Source organism: Microtus ochrogaster, chromosome 21, assembly GCF_000317375.1.
Source record: "Microtus ochrogaster isolate Prairie Vole_2 chromosome 21, MicOch1.0, whole genome shotgun sequence".
Classification (NCBI taxonomy): Eukaryota; Metazoa; Chordata; class Mammalia; order Rodentia; family Cricetidae; genus Microtus; species Microtus ochrogaster.
The window spans coordinates 5,823,872-5,834,679 of NC_022022.1; the positions used below are offsets into that span (position 1 = coordinate 5,823,872).

The 10,808-nt window shown below is 47.8% G+C and overlaps 1 protein-coding gene across 8 annotated transcripts in view; it reads right to left on the reverse strand.

Moving 5' to 3' along the window:
• LOC101998700 (myomegalin) overlaps nucleotides 1-10,808 on the reverse strand; it is a 213,274-nt gene that overhangs the window by 26,350 nt on the left and 176,116 nt on the right. For all 8 annotated transcript variants that reach the window (XM_026783905.1, XM_013349910.2, XM_013349909.2 and 5 more), the window contains 5 exons: nucleotides 7,523-7,752; nucleotides 4,917-5,349; nucleotides 3,899-4,091; nucleotides 2,709-2,825; nucleotides 1,047-1,575 (listed from right to left, as the gene is read on the reverse strand). In XM_026783905.1, coding sequence (XP_026639706.1) covers nucleotides 1,047-1,575; nucleotides 2,709-2,825; nucleotides 3,899-4,091; nucleotides 4,917-5,349; nucleotides 7,523-7,752 — 1,502 coding nt within the window. The remainder of the gene's footprint in view (nucleotides 1-1,046; nucleotides 1,576-2,708; nucleotides 2,826-3,898; nucleotides 4,092-4,916; nucleotides 5,350-7,522; nucleotides 7,753-10,808) is intronic.

The following is a 10,808-nucleotide window of genomic DNA, read 5'->3' on the forward strand; positions in this document are numbered from 1 at the left end:
TGCTCTCCCGTGTCATCTGCTCTCCCGTGTCATACGCTCTCCCGTGTCATATGCTCTCCCGTGTCATCTGCTCTCCCGTGTCATATGCTCTCCCCTGTCATCTGCTCTCCTGCAGCACAGCTCTGCCAGTCCTCCATCAGCGAGAAAGGTTTACCCTCTGCACGACTGAGTCTGGAAGACTCTGTGACCATGCTAACCTCCATAACACGATGGGAGCATCCCGGTGCCCGGTTGAGGAGTGGTTCTTAGCTGCCTGGCGAGCTCTACTGCTGGTCCCCATGGAAGCAACACTGCCAAAGACTATCACATCATGAGAAACCAAAGTCAAAGGAGACGTCCTCAAGGACAAAGCCACATGGAGAAAGGGAGAAGCCAGGAGCCGAGGCATGGGTTAAAAAAGGTCCTTTCAGATCACCCTGGCCAGATTCCACCTGACAGCGCCCACGTGGAAGAGCCAGCTGAACTGGGTCAGCTTAGAAGACCACGAGAGGTGGTTGGGTCTCTATGTCTTAGACTGGCTCGCTACTTAGCAGTAGAATCAGGACAGAGGCTGGGATGTATGTTCATGCACTATTTTCAGCATAAAGTATTGGTAATTGTGATCATTAAAAATGGCACCGAGAGCTTAATCTCTGCCAGATACTAGAAGCACATGTAATAGTTCAATTACGTCCAGTAACTGTCCTGAGATAGGGTCTCTCTTACCTTTCCTTCATAGGTGGGCAGATAAATGGGGGAGGCTAAAGAGTTTGCCCAGCTCGCAGGTTGCAGAGCTGGGATTTCTAGTGAGATGTCTTGAGACGAGTTTTACCTGTACTGCTTTAACTGTCATGTTTTTAACATCTGTGACAGGATGTCCCAGAGATCTGCCGCCACCACCGATGTGTTGCCGCTTGTCCCTGTGTCTTCCCTCAGCTCAGACACTATTTAACTAAGTGTCTTTCACATCCCCTGGCTGCATTCTTTCTCACAACGGCCAGGGTTGCTGTTCCAAACACAGACTTAGACATCAATAGAGTAGGGGCCCCAAACAGTTCCTCCCTTACCCAGGCCACGAGGCAGACCTCAGCTCCTCAGCCAGCTTCCCTTCTAGTCCAGTTTTGGGGAGCTGGGCCTCCAGCTGGGATACTCTCTGGACGAGACTCTCCAGATCCTTTTTGGCCTGGAGCCCTGGAGGGTAAAAAGCCCCTGTGCCATCAGACAGCCACCCTTCATCGTCATCGGTGGCACTGTGAGGTGAAGAGCCCTCGAGGGTTGCGACGGTTCTCAGCTTCCGGGGTCTCTCCAGACTGGATGAGTAATCACTTGTAGCGGAGAGGGACCGGACCCGGCTCCTGAGGTTCTGGATGACCTTGTTGGCATTCTGGAGCTGGGCTTTCAGATCTCTGATGTCCTTCCTCAGGACAGAGCTGTCGTCCGAATTTCCATGCGCCTGGAACTCCTCCTGCCTCCCCGGTTTGTTCTCCAGAGGCTTCTTCGCAGGCGGGCTGACCAGGGCAGGGTCCAGGTACCCCTGATCCGAGCATAGCCCCTCCATGAGCACCATGGGCCTCAGACTGTTGTGCTCCTCACACTCTGAAAGAGACAAAGACATCTTCCTGAAGAAAACCCAGAGCCCTCTGCATCTGGGTGACAGTTGTGTAGCTTGGTCTTTTGTGGGACCACCAGGACCTGTCCCCAATGCATGAGCCGGCTCTTTGGAACCTACTCCCTATGGTGGTATGTCTCGCCCAGCCTTGATGCAGGGAAGAGGGCCTTGGCCTCAACTTGATATGACACGTTTTGCTGATTTCCAAGGGAGACCTTACCCCATCTGACTGGAGATGGAGGAGAGGAGGATTGGGGGGGGGTTAAAAGGGAGGTAGAGAAAAGAAATGGGAGGAGAAGGGGGAGGGAAACTGTGGTTGATATGTAAAATAAAATAAAGAAAAGAAACTTAAAAACTATTGGGTCCGAAAAGCAGGGCCTAGGAGAACAAGACCTCCAAACAAATCAATGTATTATCACAGCTGTGCCAGGGAGGTGGCAGCCACCGTGACAGCCATAGTCACCAGTTTACCAGTAAAATGTTGGCCTGAGTATTGTACTAGAATTTATTCATTTCACTGATATGAGTAGCCAGTGAGTTGGAGAGTTGCTTTATTGCTGGTTTAGTAGATAAGGAAACCGAGGCACAGAGAAGAAGAAGATTCGCACCAAGCAGTCCGGAATTCGGATCACCGTTTCTAACAGCCCCACTACACTGCCTCAACTTCAAATCTGTAGGAATCCTGTGGTACCCAACAGTCCTTTGTGAATCCGAAATAAAAAGTTTTATTCTAAATTTACAGTTTAGGTGTACATAACTCTCACAGATCTCTTCCCTCATAAAAAGGCCTAGGTAGCTGGGCAGTGGTGGTGCTCACTTTTAATCCCAGCACTCGGAAGGCAGAGGCAGGTGGATCTCTGTGAGTTCGAGGCCAGCCTGGTCTACAAGAGCTAGTTCCAGGACAGGCTCCAAAAAGCTACAGAGAAACCCTGTCTCGGGGGAAAATAAATGAGGCCAAGGTATTTTCCATAATAGTTCCTGTCCATCTTTGGTCCTGAGTCTCTTGCAGTCCCAATTCCCCTGCCCCACTACTCATCATGGGTGGGAGTGGCTTAAGTCATCTGAAGGCAATGTATGACTCCAGGGAGAGAGGGTGGGTCCCCACACACCGTGTGCTTACCGGGGCTGGTGGTCTCATCACGTTCTGCTTCGTTCTCGCTCCGGCCACAAGTCTCATAGCCCAGGTCTTGAAGGTCCACCTGGATTTGCTTGCTGTCTCGTTTCACCAGGGAGTCACCTGTGTTCGGGAAGACAGTGGGTGTCCCAGAATATCCGGACATCCCACATGCTCCCTCAACCTTAGTGGTACAAACCTTGGCTTTTAAGGCCAAGAACTCAGAGCCAGGCTGGGGGAAAAGGCTTTCTTGGACCCCGATGGGAGAAGATAAAGCCTGCCATAGGTAGCAGGCATCCTCCCTACCAGGGTGAGCCCATGGTTGCTATGGAGAAGCTCTCTTCTGAAAACTGAGGCTTAGTTGAGACTAGACATGGGCAAGTCGGGAATTGCATGTACCACGTCAGGGAGCTCCAGCGAAACCATTAGGCCTTATATCTACAAAATCTTAGCGTCAATGGAGCTGACATGATTAAGAGTCTTGAGACATCTAGCCCTGCCCTGTCCAATAAGGTAGCTCTTATTTACCTGTGGTTCCTCATTATCAAATGAACCAAAATTCAACTTTCTAAGTTCATGTGCCCAATATCTATGTGAATAAGGAGCACCCCTACCAATGCAGCAACTCCCTTAGATAGCGCTGATTCTATAGCGACAGCAACGATGGGATTTTGAAGAACGGAGGAAAAAGAAAACCCATCGTGTAGAGAGCCAAGTCAGCTTACTGACGGCCCTGGAAATCAGCAAGCCCAGATGTCAGTCTGCTTCAGTCCTTTATTTTCACCCTAGCTGTAAAGATGTGTTTGTTTTCATTTTACATGCAATGCATGCTTTGCCTGTGTGCGTGTATGTACACCGTGTGCATGCCTGGTACCCTCGGGGGCCAGAAGAGAGTGTTGGACGCCCTGAACTGTAGAGGGTGTCTCGGAGGTTGGGGAACCAAACCGGGGTCTTCTGCGAGAGCAGCAAGTGCTCTTAAGCACGGAGTCCCCTCCAGCCCCTCCACTGTAACTCTGAAACCTTTCCTTCCTTTATTTTACATCCATCTACAGATCGGAGTAAAATGCTCACACACAGGTCTACGATTACAGTCATGGCTGAAGCGTTTACAGGGTGGGGCAGAAAGATAAAATCTGAGAAACAGGTGACTTCATGGGGAGAGGACACTTTGATGGCCACGATCTGGTGACACTCACTGAGTATGGTCCTGTACTTCTCCAGCTGGTTTGCCTGGGCAAACACGGTGGCCTCTGAGATGAGTAGCTTCTCCTGCAGGTCTTGATATCTTTGTCTGCATTGGGCCAGCTGGGAACGCAGGTGCTTGGTGGACCCCGGGAGGCTAAATTCTGCCTGGTGTCCAGAGTCTTGGGCCCGGGGCTTGTTCTCCAGCTGTGAAAAAGACCAACACAAGGATCAGGACACTCTGAGGTCACCCTCCAGGTGGTGCCAACCCCCTCTCTGTTGGAACGCTGTGGGCTGCGTGGATTACGTGTTTGCCACGGCAGTTCTCATGCCGTTTGGCAGTGCTCTGCTTTCCAGCAGCTTCTGAAGAGGAGGGAGAATGCTATATTTATCTTTCTCTCTGCAGTACTGTAGCACACTGCCAGACAAGTCTCTCGAGCAGCCTGCATTAAACATTTACTCAATCGCTTAAAAGGAAGAGGTGGAAATCTCCACCTCACCCTCTCTGCATTCCTGTCTCAGGGACCCTTCTCAGAAGCCTCTGGATCCTCCACTTCACAGAATCTAAGGCAAAGCTCCTTCCCTCAGCAGGGAATCAGTGACCTCTCAGGAGGCCATGACACAGACACTTTGGGAATCTCTGAGGGAGAAGCAGTTCTAAGAAGATTGCATTGCACACCATTCTTCCTGGACTCTGTCAAGACCAGAGCATCCCGATAGAATTGCATCTCCATCCAATGAAAGATCACTGTGTCTGAACACTCTGCCCCACACGCCGAGCACCCGGAGAGAAGACATCAGTTCACAGCCCACTGCCGGCACAGTGTGTAGCTTGGAATTAAATGCTCAGAAACACCGGTTCAATGGTGGGGAACCCTGAATGGATGCCTCTGATTACAGCATCCTGCTTGGAGCATTAAGGCATCTGTCCTCAGTACCCCTTGACCTACAAAGCAGGCCAGTGTAACATAAAAACTGAACCCCCCAGCAACCCTTCTTTGAGTTTCTCGCCTCACCCCTGCCCTCACTTACTTGGTGGGCCTCCACTGAGATGGCTGCCTCAAGATTGAGGCTCTGAGGTCTGGGGCCAGGCCTTGTGGTCATGTTCTCCGGCTCTTGGTGCTGATGCATCCCAGGGGAAGGCAGGCCCATGTTCATTCTGTCGACCTCCTTGGCCAGGCGCACAAGGAGCTCCGGTGTCGCTTTGCTGTGCCCTTCCGAGCCGCTCAGGACCAGCTGCTCTTTGAGGAGGTTGATGATGTTGTAGGCGCTCTTCAGTTTTCCCTGGACTTTCCTGAACTCAGCCTGAAGGCTGCTCTCATCCAGACCCCCTTTGGCGGCCACCACCTCCACCATTGCCTCGCCCTTCTCCTTGTCTTCCTCGACCTCCCATCCATCAGACATGACTTCTCCCATCCGTTCTTTCAGCTCTGCATTCTCAAGGCAGAGGCTCAGCATGGTGTTCCTGTAAAGAACGTAGAATGAGTGGCTAGGTTTGGCCAGGTTTATAGTTCTTCAAAGACCTTTTCACCCACATCTTAGCTCACAATAGACTCGGAAATCACACGTGACTCTCAGAGCGTAACAAGCGTCATGCATGCATGAGAAGACCCAGCGGGGGAGTGTGGCAGAATGGCCTCATAACGCATGATTCCATTGCCATCTGATGGCAGCATTATTAAAAGATCATAAAGTAGACTCCCAGTCTATTTTCTTTACTTAGCCACATAGTTTCAAATGCTTTAGTATCCATTACCTCTGGAATACACAAAACACTTAAAATATTAAGTTTTGACTTTAATAAAAATAGATCCCACATATGATAAACCTGCTATTGTGGGTTTCATCATTATATTACTTATTACTGGTTTTAAATCACTGAGTGATAAACTGGGGCTCAAAATGCCAAAAATAAATAATACTAGCCGGGCGATGGTGGCGCACGCCTTTAATCCCAGCACTCGGGAGGCAGAGGCAGGCGGATCTCTGTGAGTTCGAGACCAGCCTGGTCTACAGAGCTAGTTCCAGGACAGGCTCCAAAGCCACAGAGAAACCCTGTCTCGAAAAACCAAAAAATAAATAAATAAATAAATAAATAAATAATAAATAAATAAATAATACTAATCAGAACTGTAATAAGAATGTAGTTATTTAATTATTTGCCATATTTCTGGTCCATGCAAGAGGACATAACTTTCCAGAGATGCTGTGTTTACCCTAGCCATCTTGTATTTCTGGGACTGCCACACAGGACGGTCCCATAAAACATCCCCATGTGTTGAGGTAATGAAACGGACTAGACTGAGAACACCGAGTTAGAAGACAGACAGACAGACAGACACACACACACACACAAATTCACATCCTAAAGAATCAGTACTTGGCTGTGCAACTAGACTGGGTTTCTCAGAATCCTAAAGTTTTGGAGTTCCAAGCAGAAGTTGTTAGGTATGCATTAATGAGAGAAAATCCTTTGGAACATTGAAACCAGAGATTTCCAAAGGAGGAAAGGGTATAGGTCTGTTCCCAAAATTAGCATGTAGGAAGGAGCAAAAGGAAGGTGTAGAGAGAAGAATATTTAGTTAGTTTTCTATCTTTCTGTTTAAGGTCAAGCCTGGTGTTTTACACTATAAAGTAACGAGAGTCAAACTTAACAAGGGGCTGAGTGTTGGGGATATTCTATTTTCACACCAGTGTTGAAGATTGAGTGGAGGATTAAACAACTCAGATTCTCAAGTTAATAGCTATATGGAGAAATGGAAATAACCTACAAGGTTATCTATACGTGGGGTATGTAGAAAGAGATGTTCTATTCCATGACACCACAACTAAATTCACATACATAATAAATAAACTTATATTTTAACTGAGGCAAAATGTAAGGAAAGAATCACCATGACAATTCAACATAAAGAATTGATACCTAGAATGATAACAAGATTTAATAATAATTGTGTGTGCTTGCACGAGTGTGTGTGTGTGTGTGTGTGTGTGTGTGTGTGTGTGTGTGTGTGTAGGCTGGAGGCTGACTTCTGGTGTCTTCCTCTATGGATGTCCATCTTGTCATTTGAGACAGGGCATCTCACTGAAACTCTACAGTATCAGCCTTTTTTTTTTCCTTTCAAAATTCCCCTTAGAGTCAAAGTAGTCAATGAATCAGTACTTGTCATTTTTATAATTTTCGTGAGACAGCAAAGATTATTAAAGCTGCAATTCCATGACTCAACCATTTACGCTTCTGAGAGGGGTTGAATGGAGCTAGACAAGGCTGTGTAAATCACCACCACCACCACCCCCCAAGCTTCTCCCAACTCTCTGTGCAGCAGTGAAGCTTCCTGGATCGGTGACTATGGGACTTGAATCAGGAGGCTGTACCCACACGGTTGAGTGAGATTCCGTCCACACATATGCATCTGCGCAGTAATACTGAGCAGATACCGACTTAATAGCTGATGATTTAGTAACAAAAGTGGCCACCACTGTCTAACACTATGAACTCTTCTCTAAAGGTGATATAAAAGCAGTAAGGCATGGAGTCTATGCTGTGGATCACCCTGGGGCAGCTCCGATGCCTTGGATGGAGCAAGGCGAGTCCTTGGCTGAGGTGGCTTATTGTCTGCGAGCAGGTTGGGACTCACCTGATGTGAGACACGGAGGAGAACCCGGCTTCTTCCATCTGAGCCTTCAGCTCCTTCAGTTCTGCCTCGGCCTTTCTCTTCTCCTCCAAGTGCTGGCGGACTTCAGCCCTCAGGTGCAGTGTTTCTTCCTGAAGACACCTGTTACCGTCCCCTCCTGCTGGGGACGGAGACTGAAGACATACGTCCTGGGTCTCCATGGTCAGGCTTTTCTCCAAAGACGCCTTGATGAGCTGAAAGAGAAACGCGGTGTAATGAAGTCAGGACACTGAAGGGGGGGACCCAGGAACACAGGCAAGGGCAGCTCCTGACGGAAACAAGACAAAACTGAATGATCCCCTCTTCGAGCCAGTCCTAAGGGCCCTGGGATGGGTTTGGGAACTGAGGACACATGCAGTGGGTGGGGAGGGAGATGGAGGCAAGCCCTCCATCAGAGGAACAAGAGAATCCAGAGAGGGCGAGAAACACACATGCACACATGGAAGAAGAGAATCCAGAGAGGGCAAGAAACACTGAATACAGACAAATGAAATTTAATCTGGTCCAGTGGACGCCAATATTGTGGTGCTTCTCTTCATAGGGCCATGGAGTCCCCTAAAGAGTCTGCTTCAAGGTCAGGATGCTTCACTGACCCTAGAGCGCTAGACCCTCGACTGCGAAGATCATAGCTCAGGATGCCAGGGCTCAGTGGCTAAACCCGTGCCTGTTGGGGTGATACTTTGTTTGTGATCCTACAAATAATGCTTGCCTGGAGATCAGATTGTAGAGCTAGCCACTAGTTAGCCATAGAGGTCAGACAGTGGTGGCACACACCTTTAATCCCAGCACTCAGGAGACAGAGGCAGATGGATCTCTGTGAGTTCAAAGCCACCCTGGGCTACACAGGATTGATTTGGTCTAAAAGAGAAACTGAGCCAGACTGTGGTAGCTCACACCTTCAATCCCAGTATTGGGACGCCTTTAATCCCTTGGGAGGTGGACACAGGAAGGTATATGTCTGGGCGAGAGAGGAGTAAGGCAGGAGGAGACAGGAGCTCAGAGCCTTCAGTCTGAAGATTCATAGAAACAGGATCATGCCCCCCTTGGTTCCGAGGATTTAGTACAAGTAAGATCTAGTGGCTGACTGCTCTGTCTCTCTGATCTTTCAGCTCTTGCCCCCTAATATCTGACACTGGGTTGTTATGAAGACCCATTAGATTTCGTACTACAGCCTGCAACTCAGACCCTACAGAGGAGATGAAAATTCAGAACGCCTACAACCATTCCCAGAACTAAAATCATGGAGCCACAGGTAGGGCAGAGCAAGGCAGTTCCACTGACAACAGGAGAACCACCCGACAACCACAGGGTTTGAGGCGAAGCCACCCTACCAGACAACAACTTTTCCTTTTGATTACCATTCGTATGTCAATGCTGTCAATTAAATTCTCTATAAAATCTAAGGACATGAGAGAAAAACAAAGGAGATTTTACAGTATCTTTCTTCTTGGGATTCTCTTGACATTGCTCCTAAATGCTTCATTGATAACAGATTTTAAGGTGTTTTCCCAAGTGGGATATTAGGAGTACTTAGACTTTCTTATCATATATGCTAGGCTTATCTCTAGCTATTTCTACACCTTCAAAGGGGTATTAATACAACTCAGAATTTGGGTGTGATAACTTACACAGTGTGAGGCTATTTTAATATAAGAATTTCTTCCACTTTCCTCCCTCCTTGGTTTTTGAGACAGGGTCTTGCCTTACAGTTCATATTGGCCTTAGTCTCACCGGTGTTCAGGCTGTCCTTGAACTCTTGGTTCTCCTGGCTTATCCTCCTGAGAGCTGGGCTTATGAACAGTGCTACAGCACACTTCTCAACAGGACTCCCCATGCTTCCCAGTCACACTGGCTCCTTTTTCCTTGCAGCGGTGCTGGGTGGGAGTCAGACTCAACTTCAGGCCAGTTTCGACCCTCACTCTCCACCCCTCCCTGCAGGAATTTCTGTGTCATGCTGTTTTCTTTTACCTCTATTAATATCATGAGTCATGTTAGTCCATATCAATTTATTCCGATTGTATGGAATCATGTCCTAATTATAAAGCCATTAAAATAGTTAATGTACATCTCTATAAACCATGTAGTGGTCACCTGACCAGAGATGATTCCTAGAATTATGTTTTATACATTCATTTAGGTCACTAACACACTGAACAGAATAGGATCCAGAGCGAGGCATATGGGTCAACGATGGATAGGACAGCGTGGGTGGTCACAAAGCTGTTGGGTTTTGCTATTCCTCATAACAAAGCTAAGTCATAGCTGTGCTGTGCGTTTGTGGCAGAATGTATTCATAGCACACATGAAACAGTAGTTAGTACCCCAGCAACTGAAATTGTCAAGTGATGCGCAGCCATATAGAAGACAGTCATAGACAAAGCTACTTAGTCTTTAGACATTCAATCCCGTCTGGGCTTTGCGAGTCCAGCAGTGACCAGACTATAGACAATGTCTGTCTCTAAGACTGCTGCCTGGTGAAGCCAGCTGGTGCTGTCTCCATGTGTCCCACACAGCAATTGTAAGAGTAAAGCATTGGGTATTGGACAGGGCCCCTTTGAAGGACTATTAGCATAACCTTCACCTAACTGTGTGATGTGCCAGGCATGGTGGCCCAGGCTTGTAATTCCAGCACACTGAGGCAGGAGAAATGGCAGGCTAGCCTGGGCTACATAGTGAAGCCATTTCAAATGCCCCCCAAATAATGAAGAGGTAGGCAAAAATGCACAAGTCAACTTTGTGATGTTACCTGTCTATGTGATGTTACCTGTCTATGTGATGTTACCTGTCTATGTAAACTGTTCCCAATGAACAGAACTAAAAGATTTGAATGTGAACACAAGAGTCACTCTCTTGACCTTGAGTGTTGTTTTTGCTAAAAAACAACCCAGCGTTCATGAGACTGTCCAGTATAAGAGTATCTTCCTAGAATCCAAATATGAGTGATTCTAGCCACAAACAAAGGACATTGAGCCTATAATTAGTGACCCTAGAGAAGCTAAATAAGGAGAACCCAAAGAAAAACATATAGGCATCCTCCTGAATATTAACCTTCATCAAGCGATGAAAGGAAACACAGACAGAGACCCACATTGGAGCACTGGACATAATTCTCAAGGTCCAAAGCAGGAGCAGAGGGAGAAAGAGCACGAGCAAGGAACTCAGGACCGCAAGGGGTGCACCCACATACTGAGACAATGGGGATGTTCTATTGGGAACTCACCAAGGCCAGCTGGCCTGGGTCTGAAAAAGC